Source organism: Ascaphus truei, chromosome 4, assembly GCF_040206685.1.
Source record: "Ascaphus truei isolate aAscTru1 chromosome 4, aAscTru1.hap1, whole genome shotgun sequence".
NCBI classification, from domain to species: Eukaryota; Metazoa; Chordata; class Amphibia; order Anura; family Ascaphidae; genus Ascaphus; species Ascaphus truei.
Genome location: NC_134486.1, coordinates 74,965,536 through 74,983,345, shown reverse-complemented (window position 1 = coordinate 74,983,345; position 17,810 = coordinate 74,965,536). Strand labels below are relative to the sequence as shown.

Sequence of the window (17,810 nt, the reverse complement as noted above, 5' to 3'; positions counted from 1 at the left end):
TCTGATTAAACCAGTTTAAACTGCAATTCAATACTCACATTACTGATTATGACTTTCTGTACCAATGTGGAGATAAATGCTCAACTTTTCTTCACAATGCACACACACACTTTTTTTTCTCTTATCACTAGAGGAGAGATTTGTCTCTGGAAGAGCACTGGAGCCATTAATGGTGATTAAAGAATAATAACCATATCCTTGCAGCCTTTCTTGCCATATGTGAAACCTTAAACAAATATACCAGGCATTTATCTGAGATCCTTCATTCAGTAACTGAGCCAGAGGGAATGGTTAAGAAACATGTAAACTCCTATTAGTGTGTGTGCAAAACCTTAGTTATATTTATTGATACATAATAAACCTTTACATCTTGTAGGCACAATTGCACTGCTTTCTGCAGCCTATATGTAAAGAAACATGATTCATAACAATAATGTCAGATTCCTTTTGTATTTGAAGAAAGCCACAATGAATATATTATTAATATGAAATGGAGATGCAAGTTATTTAATCACCCAATTAACCCACTTTATACAGTATTTTGTGAAGTTCTATTTATGTTTTCTAATATTGGTTGTTTATATATATTTTGCAAGTAATAATATTCAAATAATAAAAGTACAGCTCAACCCCGTTATAACGCGATCCGTTACAACACAAATCCGCTTATAACGCGATGCAAGAGCGGCTCCCAATTTTTGTATTTATGAATACTTTACATCACGATTATTGGTATCTTAAATACTTTATTGTACAATGCATACAATTGTACATTATTTCTAACGCGATCCGCTTATAGTGCGATGTGATTCTTTGCACCCCAAGCACAGCGTTATACGGGGGTTGAGCTGTACTTCTACTTTAAGCTAGGTATAAAGATTCGGGGAAGTGCCGATGCAATGCATGTTATTGCACCTGCTCTCATGTGGCAGCGCACTTAATCCCACAATCATATAACTCTCGGCCCCATTATTGTGTATGGATCCACGGCAGCTTGTGCAATAATACGTTACAGCTGTGGAAAGTTTTATCGTGCAATGATGTCTGCTACATGTGTAGTTAATATGTGCTGTGATTCCCTCTTGCTAGGGTATGCCTGACGGTGGAGCGAGTTCCCCACAATGTTGTACTGTTGTCCTCCGCTAATATATTGAAGTAAACATCCTTTGACAATGTGCCATCTCATTCCTCATATGGCATCCGGTCTAGGACATTTGGTCGCGGCCCTTGCACCGCAACCACATGGCCGCCGCCACACTCTCCGCCGTCGACCACTTCGCCGCCGGCCGCTAAGGTAAGTAAGACACCTTATACTAAAATCCCTTAACCTAAAACTTTCCCCTACACCCTTAGCCTAAACCCCCCTACCCTAGGCACTAAAACCCTTATATTAACCCACCTACCCTAAGCACTAAAACCCTTACATTAACCCCCTACCCTAAAACCTTACATTAACCCCCTACCCTAAGCACTAAAACCCTTACATTAACCCCCTACCCTAAAACCCTTACATTAACCCCCTACCCTAAGCACTAAAACCCTTACATTAACCCCCTACCCTAAGCACTAAAACCTTACATTAACCCCCTACCCTAAGCACTAAAACCCTTACATTAACCCCCTACCATAAAACCTTACATTAACCCCCTACCCTAAGCACTAAAACCCTTACATTAACCCCCTACCCTAAGCACTAAAACCCTTACATTAACCCCCTACCATAAAACCTTACATTAACCCCCTACCCTAAGCACTAAAACCCTTACATTAACCCCCTACCCTAAGCACTAAAACCTTACATTAACCCCCTACCCTAAGCACTAAAACCCTTACATTAACCCCCTACCCTAAAACCCTTACATTAACCCCCTACCCTAAGCACTAAAACCCTTACATTAACCCCCTACCCTAAGCACTAAAACCTTACATTAACCCCCTACCCTAAGCACTAAAACCCTTACATTAACCCCCTACCATAAAACCTTACATTAACCCCCTACCCTAAGCACTAAAACCCTTACATTAACCCCCTACCCTAAGCACTAAAACCCTTACATTAACCCCCTACCCTAACCAATAATAAAACTTACCTTCGAAGCGGCCGGCGGTGGAGGCTCAGTCTGTGGCAAAACAGCAGCTACCAAATGTCCCATTCTGTATGGCATCTGTGTTGAAGATGGCCCTTAAATATGATCTTAAAGCAGAAATACACCCAGAAGCCTATATGAGTTTAATTCTTATTATATTAATATCTTGCGCATGTCCTGCTCTCTTTTCTTTAAAAAAAAAAAGTGTCACTATTTAATCTGTAGATCCTGAGATTACCGTGGTAACCTTAGACTGCAATGGGCTCTGTGGAGAGAGCTCCATTTAACCCTTTTAGTGCTTTAGGGTCGTGCCACCTCTGTGGCCATGGACCCTCCAGCACTTCCGCATCACGTGACCTCTCTCATGTGATCATCTCATGTGATGATGTTTCTAAAGAGTGGTGTCCCTTCAGTGAGGTACGCGCGTTGGAGCTCTGAGTTTTCTTTATTGACGTGCTCCGTACGTCATTTGGGCACTGAAGGGGTTAATTTCACGGACACTTAATATATCCAATACTTATATTGCCTGAATAAAAATTAAAACCGCTTTGGAAAGGACACCAATGGCTCTTTTAAATTAAGTACAAACTAAAATTCCTTTAAAGTAATATTGCTCCAAATGAGAAAAATACAGGGAGCAGTTTGTCCAAGTTTCTGATTAGGAGAGAGAAAAAAAATCAGAATATAAATGCAATTTTAATTAGACAGACTTAGTGGATTACAACTTTAGAAACAACTATGTTTGCAAAAGGGCCTTTTTTTTTTTTTTTTTTTTTTTGGCATCTTAATATTTCTTTCTTATATTGTTTTTACAGAATGCACTTAGAATGAATGGAAGCTATTATGTTGCCTTGTATACAGTATGTGTTATCTGTGTCACTAATATGCTGCACATACACGAAGTGCAGGCACTTCCTCTATCAAAAGAGACTTTACCTTATGCCGTTTGGGTCTTGGGGACTAAAATGTTGCCATGACATACAGTAGTGTAGTATAGTCAAGTATAATTTCTGTGGTGGCTGTATTGTTATGTAGACACGTGCTATGTAGCAGTATGTGTAAGTGTCTCTTTTACCTCAGGGACTTGGGACTAGTGAGTTAAAGTGCATGAACATAACAGCTAAAGTGAAAGGAATATGGTAAATGCTTTGGAGGATTTTTACAATATGTATTTAAAGTATTTCGGTAATAAGACTATCACTCCTCAAGGACACAGGTCAATTATTGTTTTTTTTTTTCTGTTTGTAAAATAGTTCTGATCCCATCGTTAGTCAAACATATAAACATAAGTAGCTGATATTCTTAAATTCTGCAAACTCGCATAAATGCAAAACATATGTAGCCCCCTTTTCCCGTGTCTAGGGAAACCACATGTGGTGCGTTACCTGAGTGGCTTACAAGAGACTTGATCCTCCGCCACTGGGAGCCTGGGGTGATCATGTTTGTGTTTACACAGCGCCTACACCAGGGAGAGATCCTAACACAGTAGGATTACCTCTCTCAGGTACCAATATATACAGTAAATACACGCCCGGGTATATAACAGTATTACCTGACATAAAACACACACCAAAATGTAACAATGACCACACAATACTCTGCCCCCACAGTAACACCACCCTGGTGGAACCCCCCAAAGTACTGAAGTGCCTGTGCACTTAACTCGTTAGTGTCCACAGACCAGGCCCACCCACAGAGTGTGTGTGTGTGTGTGCTACCCACAGTGTGCATGGCCGTTGGTGCACGTGGTACCTCTCTTGGTCTCAGTCCAGACCAGGACAACCCAAAGATGTTGATCGGTCGGACCGCAGATAATCCCACGCTGTGTCTACCAGATCCTTTCCATCCGCCACTGGTGGGATCTCCCACACGGAGTGTGTCCCTGTAAAGTGTCTCTGATAATGGATATGCCTGAGTCTGGTCCCAGACCGCAGGCTGCATACACCGCGTGGCGTCCGTCACCGGTGCACTATCACCAACTGTGGTGAGCTAAGGGGAAGTGTCCCTAACTGGGGGCCTTCCCTGTGGTACCACAAGCTGAAGGGACTCGTGGCCTTACTGGGGCCTGCGGAGCAACTCTAGGCCAAGTCCAGGGAAGCACTGCTCCCTGGACACTTATCTGCTCTGTTGCTGCTCCCCTTCTGACTGGCGCGCGGTCATGAGCGCGCCAAATGTATTTCTCTTCCTGCAGGAGATCCAGGGAGCCCTATTGGCTGCTGCATGTCACATGCCTCTATCTCCCAGAACATGCTGGGAGATGTAGTTCCCCTGCGGAGCCCTCCCCAACATAGCCGCCACAACTGCCAGGGTACTGCACATGCGCGATATTCCTTCTGCATAAGTGCGATTAAGATGGCCGCCGCAAGTGTCCTGCACATGCGCGAGGGGCAATTATGGCAGCGCCCTGTATTGGCATCCGCCGCGGAGCACCGGAGCCCCGCTGATAACCGCAGCGCTACCAGCATAAGCAGTAGCCTCCCCCTTCCCCGCATCAGAGGTAACGTGGGGGCATGGGGGACCTGGCTACACATATATACATTTATTTTTTTTACAGTAAGTAAAACAGTAAACCAGTTACTTCCCTTTTAAGGTCTTTAGTTAGGATTTAAATATGCAATACTGCTTGAAAACAACTCTCCAAAGCATAAAAGGGAAGGGGAAAAAATACTCTGGTATGGGGGCTCTCATTCAAGGAATGCAGGGGTCTTGCACCTGGGAAAGCTCACAATGCTTACTTTGCCCTTTACCAAGATGGATACTGGACACCTTTCCTTGCCACTCAGGCATTAATACTGTAGGAACATCATCAGTGCCTACTACTGGGATCAGCCATGTTGACACTGGGACAATACTGTACCTCATGTTTTGCATTGTGGAAAGATTCCTAAACTTATTACGCCTTTAGGAATACAAAAGCTTTACCCTTCTACTGTATTTTACCTCTGCGTGAAAATATTTCTTCTCATGTTCTTACTGTACATATGGATAATATACATTGTTCTTTTTCCTCTTAAAGAATGCTGGTGTGCTATCGGAGTGTTACTATCAAAATAATGTGTTCCATTTTCTGTTGCACACTGAGCTGTAGTTTACCTTTTTGAACCATTAACATGGTCATTTTGTTTCTCCTCAGACACACATTTCCAGACTTCCCCCAGGTGCTGTGGCTGGGCAGTCAGTAGCAATTGAAGGTGGGGTGTGCAGGCTGGAGAGCCCCTTCAGCTGAACAAGAAGCTGGTTTATCAACTCAATCTTCCATACATCATATAATCCACTCACACTGAAATCTTTTGCTGTGTTTTAACAAATTTGGCCATTCTGTCATCCTCTGTTAGCAAAACTATTACACAATATGCACTGTATAATCTAAGCAGGACGCCAGCTGTGTGATCTGTACTTCTTGATTGTGCCACATAGCTGGGTTCTTTATAATATGCTTATCTAGATCGCATGAATCAGTCAGTAACCATTGGACTTTGGGGTGAACTGAAAATAACCTTTGCTCTCAGAGTGATTTCACTTGTTCTTTTGCTTCTGTAGTGACCGCTTTACATTTTTTCATTTGCCGATATTATAGGTTTCTACTAATATTTCTCACTGAAATTATTTTATGTTTTTGGAGCAACATAGTGTTCTCCTAATTTTGATATTACCTTCTTTGTTGCCATTTTCGCTCAGTTGTGATATAATCGTGTATTAGAGGAGCTAGAAGGTAAACATGCTGGAGAGCACAGTATTTTCTTGCATGAGCTGAAATCTCACCCAATCCCCAGTATTAGAAGGGTAGAATGTTTTATTTTATTCAGCACTTTGGCACTTGCTTTCAAGCAGAGCTGTTCCAGCAAGAGCATTTTCTGGATGTGCTTTGTTGAACCACATAAGAAATATATTTTAATTGTTATTTAGATTGGCTTCCAAGTAAACCATGATCTTGCGTAAATAAAGTATATTTACTAGTATAGATCCTTTTACAGCCAGTCACTTTAATTTGTTTATATTTCAAAATGTCCATGACTGTTTTCTGTAACAGTGGTTATGTATAGCAGAATATTCTAACACTTTATAAAGGAAAATCAAAGTTTATGTACTGTACACTCAATTTAATCATTTTTGTTCTTTGTTTAAATATATTTTCCAAGATTGCAAATAAAGCAGACTATGGCTACACACTCATTTCTTGTGTTCGGAAGTTAAATTGCTGTGCTGGAGTTTAAATAATGACGTTCATTCCTCATCATAAAATGCAGAAGAACGTGGATAGATGGGAAAAAGGGTGCTTTACATTTCTTTTGCAATTTTTATATGGAAAACATTAAAGAAGAAATGTTAGGGGTTTCAATGCTTTAATTACCATCAGACCTGTTTCACATTGTTAATAAGGTGCCTTATAGGAAAGGCACAGGGTGTAATGACAGGAAGCAAAGCTGGGCTCTTTTAGCAATTTGTACATGAAGTCCTCTGTTTTCTATGTTACTAATATAGGGTAAAAAATATATACATATATATTAGTAACTTTGAAAAATGTCTGTTTTCAATTAAAATATTGGTTAAGCGCTGCATAGATTATAGGTTAATGAAAGGTTTAAATTATTGTTTTGAAAGTTTAAAAATGCGATCGGTTTCGTTATCACGGAACTGACCATGTTCCACCCACGAAAGCTGCATGAGAACATCTATAGTAAAAGGAGACGGTGTTTGAGCACATTCATGCACCACACTACAATAGTTTTTCTTATGACCCAGGATTTTAATATTACAAGTGAGAGCAAGGTGAAAGAAAACATAAACAGACGTAATGTTTGTTACATGACACGGTGTTGTGATCATTAGAAGGAATGTAAAGTCTGGTATGGGACCAATGTTAAAAAGTAGACAATCCAAATGTTTTCAGCCACATAGAGGGAAGTGCTGCCGAATCTGATCAGCAGGAGCAAATGAAACAAGGACAACATATTTTAAAGATGACAGCAGGGCAGATAAGACAGGCCTTTAGTGTATTTGAGACATATATTGTAGAGTTGGTTCTTCAAAAACTACACATCACAAATTCGTAAAATACCCTGTAGTAATAGTTGTAGCACTGATTTATTTGTATTGACCAGAAATTATATTTGCTTGGAGCACGTTACAGCGCATAGGAAACAGGCAGAATGGACTGGGAGGTAATCTGCTACAGTAGCTTCTAAAAGAATACATGATAAAAGTCACATTATGGATATCATTCCTTTGGGCGACATCTGTTCCTCTGTTCTGGGACTTCTTGGTAACATTTTTTTTTCTTGTAATAGCCACTTTATACCCTTTGAGTAAATTGTTCAGTGAATGTTGCTCTTAGAATGTCATCTCTGAATAATAAACATGGCCTCCGTTTGTCTGGACCAGAACATCTTTGATTAATTCCATTATCAGATTGGTTCATTCAGCCTGAAGGACTGCTTTTTACAAAGTGACTTTCAGCATTTTGGGTAATCTCTGTACATGAGCATTTTTATAGTGCATTAGGGAATCTCGAGGCCTTGTGGTGAAATGTTCTAGAGAGCATCAATACAAAACACTTCCCTGAAATACTTTAAATAAAAAAATTTAAAAAAAACATTAACATTTATATATTAACTAAAGCTGAAAAATGTACTATCCTTTTAACACAAAAAAAGTGTTAAAAGGACAGTAATTGTGACTTAATAAAACAGATGCATCTCTTAGTTTTCTTCACTTACGTGAACGAGAGGGCGTTCTGACTGCAAAATATTAAACATGTGCGTTATACCCTAATACTCAGATCAGTTTTTCACATTTAAGCATCACTTCTGTTAATATTTTGAGATATAACCGTATATGGAATAAGTGACAATGACAGAAAGTATGGATTCCTAATCAACACTTACACTTCAAACTTCAACCTTCTCTTGCTGGTCGGAATCTGGGAAATAGTAATAATGTTGGAGTGTGGGTAGCAATTGGCAAAATTGTTTAGCTATAAATGCTTATGCACATGATTGTATACCAGTACAGTTCATACTATATGTCCGGACAATGCTGAGGAAAAGATACTCTTCTGTTCACTGCCAACTGCCCTTATAATCACTACTGCAATCCACTACTTTGGGCGTCATTAACCTTGTTCAATAAGCTGTTAAGCAGTCTTCCCTGGGCCGGAGAATATTTGAATCTCCCTTTTTCGAATGGAGCTGATCTCTTGTCCAGCACAAGGAAGACATCATCACAGCATACTGAATGGGAGCCTTAGAGTTATATTTATGCTGCGGTGCTAACCTATATGGCCTGTTCATTTGAAGCTGCCTTACAGCTTGGCATCTTTCAGTACATCTGGGCTAGTGTTTATGAGGAGGAGGTGGCAAGTTGTGACTTATTAGCTTTTAAAATCGGGGGGGGGGGGGGGAGGGTGGAGCGACATGGCAGGCTGTATTGAGAAGGATAAAACACAAAATAATCATTGGAAAAAAAATATTGGGGTTATAACAAAGTTCTTAAGCACAAAAAACAATGACCCGGAAAAACATTTTGCACATGACCTCAAAGAATGGTGACTCATCAAGTATAAAAATTAATTAAATTGTCTTAAAGTAACAATAATTGTACACACTTTAAAATTGTACAATATTAAAAACTGATTACAATTGTGCATAAAGGACATAAAAACGTCACGTTTTGGTCAGAAAAAAATCCGCTACCAAATGACTTAAATATGTGAACAGCAGAATACTTTGTTATACGTAAGAGAACAATTACAAAGTATAGCGAAAGACAAAAAACAAGGGTTTGAGTTGAAGGGCAGATGTCCAAAAAATAACAGCAGAGCATTTACAAAAACTTTCCCTATTTGGTAGGACATGTGGAGTTTTAGCTGTTTCTGGTTCTTTTACTGTAATCTTCAAACTATATATGATATACATATGTGTTAACAAGTGCATATAGTTTGAAAAAGTTCAAAGCCGGGATTTTCTGCAAAAATCAGTGTAAGTATTTTTATAGAATTCTTCGAAGTTTAACATGTAAGATTTTACTGCCCTTGCCTTTGGCTCACCTTCACAGATGAAAGGACATGCACTAGTGTGAGAGGTGAAGCAAACACAATGGACAAGCCCTCCCCCCCCCCCCCCATGTTTCAGTGCCTGCTGTAAATGTGAACATCATTTTTTTTTTCAAGTTTGTAAAAATTACTTTTAGAAAGTTGTATCACTTTTTTTTAAGGGTATCAATCTCCAACGGCTGACAATATTTCACAAAGCTCCTAAGTGTAGCTGCAGTTTTTTAATTGAATGTTAAAACAAAACAATACCAAACAAGTTTATTTCTCACCAAGTCCTGCTGCCTCCACTGCCAAAATATTCTTAGGATGCATCCTTTCCTCACATGACGCAACTAAGATCCTAATTCACTCACTTGTCCTGTCCAAACATCACTACTGCAACCTTCTCCTAGTTGGCATTCCCTTCGTCTTCCCAACCTCAATCCATCCAAAATGCTGCTGCCAGACTCCTCTACCTCCCTAAATGCTCCACGTCTGTTTCCCCACTATGCAAATACATACACTGGTTTCCCATATCCTCTAGAATGACATTTAAAATCCTCATTCTGACTTGCAAAGTTCTCAACGATCCTGCAACCCCCCCCCTTACATCTCAGCCCTTGCCCAAAAATATATCCCGCCCCTCCTATATAAATGCCCCTCCTTTCTGACCATGACATCTGCCTTTCCTCCTCTAACTATGTCTTTTCCTGTGATGCCTCCTGTGACGGTAGCTTTGAGACAGGCTATAATAATACACACCAAATATAACTGGGTTGAACTGGACGAGACTTAGATATGATAAAATATAATTTATTCCTTGAAAAAGGTGAACACACGAGATTACTCAAATAACAGACAAAATATGGACACTTACTTAAAGGTTAGGACAAGAAAGCCATCAGGATACAGGATGGGCCATTTCTTCCATAATTCAGTTTCAGATGTTACATCACAGCAATACATGAAGATCATACATGAAGACACATGAAGACCCATGAAGACATTTGAGTAAGGGGTGACTCTGACTTATATACCATTTCAACCCTTCTCTTACACTCAAGGCGCCGAGCTGTCTAGCAAAAATCTCTTTGAAGGAGATTTTGGCTTCCCTGTAAGTGTGAAGACCGACACTTAAAAAACACTCAGCCCTTTTGTTCTTGCCCTTAGCATAAACAATCAGGACAATTAGCCTATGATCACCGGGCTATGTTAATTCTTGCAGGATGCTCTCCCTGCGCTATTAGCATAGCAGATGGGGCTCTGCATTGTCAGAGCAGACCCAAAACCCCATATACATTTTAATACCTACACATATTAAAATACCCGGTTCTGGTAGGTCCAGCGGGTCCAAACTTTCCAGACCTTAATGCCGGAAGTGGTATACTATAGGGTCCAAATTTCAGCCCGCTACGACCTTCGGAACCGGAGTTATACAAATATCAGATAAACCGTTTCATATTTTATTATAAAAATCTCCGCTAAAAAGAAATCTCAGCGTTTCACTAAATCCCCATTGAAAACTACGGGCTCCGCCGCCATGGGTTTCAATGGAGCAACTTCGCCGTTGTCGTCAATGGAGTTTCCCGCCATAGACTTTCAATGGAGGAACCGCCGCCATTGAAGTCTATGAGAAAATCCACAAATCTTTACCTTCGTCCATACTCCGTCTGGTTGGGCTGAGGGGGCTGGGAAGGGGCATGCATTAAAGCCGGAACCTTGGCTATATGCCACCCAAATCCCATCCCTCTGGTCATTTCAGAACCGGAGATATGGACTTACACATTTCACCATTTTACACTTAGTCGTTTTTTTCGCCATGCGGCTTTTCTCCATTGGAATCAATGGCCGGCGCCGCCATTGACAATGCATGGCGCCCGCCGCCATTAGATTCAATGGTGCGACCCTCCTCCACTCGACCCTTTACGGGGGTCCCTCATTCCCGGACCCGGAGTGGATCGTGTGTGGGGGTTCCTAGGGGTTAGGGACAAAAAGAACTTTATTCCCAGGGGCCCTAGAACCCAAGATTCCCACGCCAATTGTCGTTGAACTTGACCGTAGTGATTAAACTCTTTTAAAAGACATTGTATCCGCTTTTGCGGTCTGCGGTTTGGATGGCTGCCAACCTGTTCCTCGAGGCCGGCGTTGAGGAATCTCCATTGAAGTCAATGAGCCCATTGACTTACAATGGAAAACTGCCGCTCCTCCTCTCGGACGCCACCTGCTGGTCGTCGCTGGAAAACAGGTCCAAAACCGCTACTTCTGCCATTAGGAAGCATGGAGGCTCAATGGCGACCTATGGACGGCTGCAAAATGGAGCCTGAAAAGGCGGGGAAATTACACAAAGGGCTATAATCACTATTTTAACATTAACCCCTTCCCTCCCGCATCAACCGTAGTGTATGTGTGAGTGCAAACACCAGGATAACACAATACATTTACACGGGAATAAACATTTGGATATTGAAGCAAGGCAAAACACATTACTGGACCTCAGTACCGTTAACCCCTTGCCTCCCTGATGAGAGTAGAGGGTGGCCAAATGGGGTGTAATCCCTTTAATCCCGGGCCAAATCCTCTCTATCATGACACCTCCTCTCTCTGGAATTCCCTATCATACACCATCAGACTCTCCCCCCAGCTTTCAGACATCTAAAAACTCCCAGAAAACTCACTTTTTTAAGGTAGCTATCTGGCATAGGCCTAACATCAACCCCCTACCCCACCCGCAATCCTATTGGTATCAGCTGTGCGGCTCACCCAAATGCCACACTAACGCCCCCTGTCACCCAAACACCCAACCCTTAATGGGAGCAGCTGTGCGACTGGACCATACTCCATCCCACAATTAGCAGCCACTTTACCTTTTTTTTTTTTTCTTAACATTGTCCCTTATTCCCTCTAGATTGTAAAAGCAGGGCCCTCATTACCTTGTATATCTGTCTATGCTTGTTTCTCCTGATTTGTATGTCATTCTGGTTATGTAATTGATGTCACTCTTTATAGCCACTGTACCACGCTGTGGAATATGTTGGGGCTATACAAATAAACAATAATAACAATGTATGTAGTAATATTGTATACATGGATGCTGCAGGAGTTTCAGAGAGACTGTATGAGAGGGAGGAGTCAAAGATGACTCCCATGCATCTTGGTGGAGATGAGAGGTGGAGCAGGGCTGTCACCTGGGGTGAGAAATGAGAATGATAGATCTATAATTCAGTGTCATAATTAAAAATAGTTTTAGAGCATGTGATTTCCCCAGTGTTTACCTTACAATCATTTAGATTCAAGGTGCTTGATGTAAAAAAATGTAGAGAGCACACCAGCTCTCATAAAGATGTAACAAACTATTCCCCACACACCATACATTTCAGTTTACTCGTATATAATAATGATGGAGTGCTGACAAACGAGGAGAAAGCGTGGCAGCAGTATATATGAGACGATGCAGAAAACATTTGCTTAGTCAGAATGAGCATTTCTATGTGAGTTTGTGCCTGCTTTGAATCTTGGTTAGCACGGGTAGATGAAGAGACACTACTGGAGAATGACAGAACATACATGGTGATAATTACAAGAAATAATGCTTCAGCACTAATAATAATGCTAATACTAATAATAATAAAATATGTTTTTTTAGTTAGATATTTTGTCCAAAGCATCACAAGCCTGTACACCAAACGTCAAGGTAAACCATAATAAGTGCAAGTCCTACACTACACTGCATCTGTTCCCTATACCTCTGTATGAGGGAGAAGAACCATAATAGATTCCTTACCTGCAGCAAAATGAGATCCACCATTAAAAAGGGGGAGGTGACGTGAGCTCTGGGGGAGGTGCCACAACCTTCATACAACTGATTCCAGTCAGAAATTACTTAACACACAAGCCCATATTTTATTATTATTAGTAGTAACAGTATTAGCATTATTATTAGTACTGAAGCATTATTTCTTGTAATTATTACCATGTATGTTCTGTCATTTGGATGTAGCACTGGGCACCCCCTGTCGTTTGCTATATTCACTTGCCACAGCCCTCTTGCACTCTATGTGACATTACATATAGTCAAGATTAGGTGGGTGTGGGCGTTTGAGCTTGCTGGGCTTGTGTGTTAATTAATTTCTGACTGGAATCAGTTGTATGGAGGTTGTGGCACCTCCCCCAGAGCTCACGTCACCTCCCCTTTTTAATGGTGGATCTCATTTTGCTGCAGGTAAGGAATCTATTATGGTTCTTCCCCCTCATACAGAGGTATAGTGAACAGATGCAGTGTAGTGTAGGACTTGCACTTATTATGGTTTACCTTGACGTTTGGTGTGCAGGTTTGTGATGCTTTGGCCAAAATATCTAACTAAAAAAAACATAGAGAGATATATGACAAATAACACAGATACAACACAAACAGTGATTCCCTGGCGCACTATCAGATAATAAACCTGACGAATTGGAGTAGTCCCATGAATCAAAAGATGATATAGAAGAGATCCACAGTCCACAATGTCCCGTTCTTTTACACTGGACGCTTGTCTGGAAATACAAATGAAACAACCATTGCGCAGTACCCTATGGTCAATTTTCCACACCCCCACCGTTGCTATCTACTTACTTAAAAATAGATAAGAATGGGCCTCAAAAGGTTTCTTTAAATCTCCACACGATTGGCTCCGACTGATTCCTGCTGCTGGTATCACGATTTACACTTCCAGCATCAGCATCACCATACCGATTGGGAACAGAAAGGGGCACCAATAGTGTAATACTATAACATTTATTATTAAAAAAGACAGGCATAAAAACATGCACTCACATGCCAGAATGCCCTATGCGTGTCCTACAACGTGCCGTCCGCTTCACATGTAAGGATGCCGAGTGATTGCAGGAGGAGGCAGGAGCCGGCGTGATTCCCCGCTTCGTGGCCGCGACTCGGAGCGCCTAGTCCCTCCTCCGATGACGTTCCCCGTCAATCAACCTCCTTTCCTTCCACAGGGTCTGCACGTCGCAGCACGTACAGCAAGCTCCACCCTACGCGCGTTTCGTGACTCTGACGTCACTTCTTCAGGGGTAATGGAGCTGTGGGGGCACTTAAGGTGTTTTATACCTTTGTGCAAAGCTGACATGGGGTTCCCATTGGATGAATGTCTGATTGGGAACTCCTACTAATTGTCCACTTGTTGGCTGATAACAGGCAATTCGCGTGTAGCAGGTTTAACCACTTCATGCCTGGACAGCCAATAGCACTAAATGATTACATTCTAGCATGCTGTGAAATACTTTACAAAGACAAAATTGATACATCAGTGCCAATGCATCTAATATAAAATACATAAGTAAAACTCTAATGATTATAGAAATAAAAAGTAATTAGCAACCTTGTGGCTTATTATTTCAATGTGCGAGATGGCTATTTATACTAGCTCACTGTCAATGACAGCATATAGGACCCAGAGGTGGAAAGAGATTACTTTAATTACAAAAATCAGATAACCTGGTTAGGCAATACTCAACAACAGCATTATACAGACCTAACTATCCCTCAGAAATGCTGCCAGGTCAAATTCAATGTTGAGTCCTCTCGGGGTTAAGGTTTTGAGGGTATATATCCAGTAGCTTTCGCGTCTGGATATAAGATTGATTTTATCACCCCCCCCCTCCAATTCTGATTATTATTAATCCATCTATGGTTGTGATGGCTAGATGCCAAGAGATATGTGTTGGCATCTACTTTTTTATAAAAGGTCTTAGTCTCAATAGACCCTCGCTCTATGAACAATGTGAGATCTAAAAAGTCTATACTCGTTGGGCTGGTGTTAAAGGTGAATTTTAGGTTCATATTGTTATTATTCAAGTATTGGATGGATTAATAATATTCCCAAGGGCCAGTTCCTAAGAACTAAAAGAAATTGCTCTCAACCAGAAATATTTGAGATGCAGGCCAATGATCTTAAGGATAAATTCATCCAGAGAGAATATAATCCTAATATGGTTGAGAAGGCCTTAGAGAGTGTAAAGGACATTGACAGAAATGACCTTATCTGTATGGACAATAAGAAATCAAAACAACCAGATGGTGTAGAGTTTATCCCCTTCATAACCAAATATAATGGGATATCAAACAAAATAACACAAATAATTAGAAAACATTGGAGTATACTACAGGGGGATGCAATCCTTAAATCAATATTACCTAAACACCCCCAGATAGTGTTCAAAAGGGCCAATAATTTAAAGCTTCAACTATCCCCGAGCTGTCCGTTTAATTCCACAAAAGCACAAAGTACAACATGGCTCAAGGAATTGGACGGATTCTTTACATGTGATAAATGTATTGGCTGTAGGTACAGCAGTAAATGCAAGCAATTTCAATCTAATGTTACAGGTATTAAATTTCCCATTAAATCATTCATTTCCTGCAAGACTCCTTTTGTGGTCTACCTGTTAGAGTGCCCTTGTGGACTACAATATGTAGGGCGAACAGGTAGACCATTGAAACGACGTCTTGCGGAACATGTCTATAATATCAAAAGGGGTCTGGAGACACATAGTGTCTCCAGTCACTTTAAAAATAAACATGGACAAAATCCGGAAGGGTTAATCTGCAAAGGGATTGACTGCCCTAAGCAGAATTGGAGGGGGGGTGATAAAATCAATCTTATATCCAGATGCGAAAGCTACTGGATATATACCCTCAAAACCTTAACCCCGAGAGGACTCAACATTGAATTTGACCTGGCAGCATTTCTGAGGGATAGTTAGGTCTGTATAATGCTGTTGTTGAGTATTGCCTAACCAGGTTATCTGATTTTTGTAATTAAAGTAATCTCTTTCCACCTCTGGGTCCTATATGCTGTCATTGACAGTGAGCTAGTATAAATAGCCATCTCGCACATTGAAATAATAAGCCACAAGGTTGCTAATTACTTTTTATTTCTATAATCATTAGAGTTTTACTTATGTATTTTATATTAGATGCATTGGCACTGATGTATCAATTTTGTCTTTGTAAAGTATTTCACAGCATGCTAGAATGTAATCATTTAGTGCTATTGGCTGTCCAGGCATGAAGTGGTTAAACCTGCTACACACGAATTGCCTGTTATCAGCCAACAAGTGGACAATTAGTAGGAGTTCCCAATCAGACATTCATCCAATGGGAACCCCATGTCAGCTTTGCACAAAGGTATAAAACACCTTAAGTGCCCCCACAGCTCCATTACCCCTGAAGAAGTGACGTCAGAGTCACGAAACGCGCGTAGGGTGGAGCTTGCTGTACGTGCTGCGACGTGCAGACCCTGTGGAAGGAAAGGAGGTTGATTGACGGGGAACGTCATCGGAGGAGGGACTAGGCGCTCCGAGTCGCGGCCACGAAGCGGGGAATCACGCCGGCTCCTGCCTCCTCCTGCAATCCCTCGACATCCTCCCATGTGAAGCGGACGGCACGTTGTAGGACACGCATAGGGCATTCTGGCATGTGAGTGCATGTTTTTATGCCTGTCTTTTTTAATAATAAATGTTATAGTATTACACTATTGGTGCCCCTTTCTGTTCCCAATCGGTATGGTGATGCTGATGCTGGAAGTGTAAATCGTGATACCAGCAGCAGGAATCAGTCGGAGCCAATCGTGTGGAGATTTAAAGAAACCTTTTGAGGCCCATTCTTATCTATTTTTAAGTAAGTAGATAGCAACGGTGGGGGTGTGGAAAATTGACCATAGGGTACTGCGCAATGGTTGTTTCATTTGTATTTCCAGAAAAGCGTCCAGTGTAAAAGAACGGGACATTGTGGACTGTGGATCTCTTCTATATCATCTTTTGATTCATGGGACTACTCCAATTCGTCAGGTTTATTATCTGATAGTGCGCCAGGGAATCACTGTTTGTGTTGTATCTGTGTTATTTGTCATATATCTCTCTGTGCATTGTATACAACCCTTGTGGATAGGGTTGTTATATTCCTGAGGCAGCCATTCCCAAACCTGCCAAAACAGGTTGTGAGGAATTATAATTAGGGTTTTCCCTATAGGGGACCCTTTACTATTTTTATTTTCATTTTTATAGAGCACCTGGTTATTTTAGCTAATATTTAGGTATAGGTTTTTAGGTTTGAGCGCTGATCACATGCTTTTAGTTTAAATTTCCTTCACAACTAAAAAAACATATTTTATTATTATTAGTATTAGCATTATTATTAGCACTGAAGCATTATTTCTTGTAATTATTACCATGTATGTTCTGTCATTTAGATGTAGCACTGGGCACCCGCTGTCGTTTACTACTGGAGAATGAAGAGAAGTCAAGCTGAAGACCATCCTGGACTACAAGAACGTGTAAGTATTTTTATAATTGGTGTAATGTTTCTTTTGGGGGGAGAACGGGTGCTGCAAGAGTAGCTTAGTGTTAATGTTGCTGCTTTTGAAATGGGCGAACCCTTGTGACGTTGGGCAAGTCACTTTATTTCCCCGTGACTCAGAAGCAGGTCACATTGTGCCTTCAAAATTATATGTACAGCGCTGCATAAAAGAAAAATATTATTCAGACTTTTTCATAAATTGCTTATGGCTGTGGTGTGTGTGGTGGTGCAGCTGTGTATTAGACCAGGGGAGCACAATCTTTTTCTCCTGCGCCCCCCTGCCGGCTTTCCCCTCCTCCTCCTTACCTTGGCTCCGGAGTTCTGACGTCAAATGAGGCCG

General features: G+C 41.1%; 1 protein-coding gene across 4 annotated transcripts in view; it reads left to right on the top strand.

Moving 5' to 3' along the window:
* The window catches only part of TASP1 (taspase 1), a 243,041-nt gene extending 236,781 nt beyond the window's left edge, over positions 1-6,260 (top strand). For all 4 annotated transcript variants that reach the window (XM_075596056.1, XM_075596053.1, XM_075596057.1 and 1 more), the window contains one exon: positions 5,221-6,260. In XM_075596056.1, the coding sequence (XP_075452171.1) occupies positions 5,221-5,313 (93 nt within the window). In that variant the 3' untranslated portion in view covers positions 5,314-6,260. The remainder of the gene's footprint in view (positions 1-5,220) is intronic.
* Positions 6,261-17,810: the final 11,550 nt, after the last annotated feature.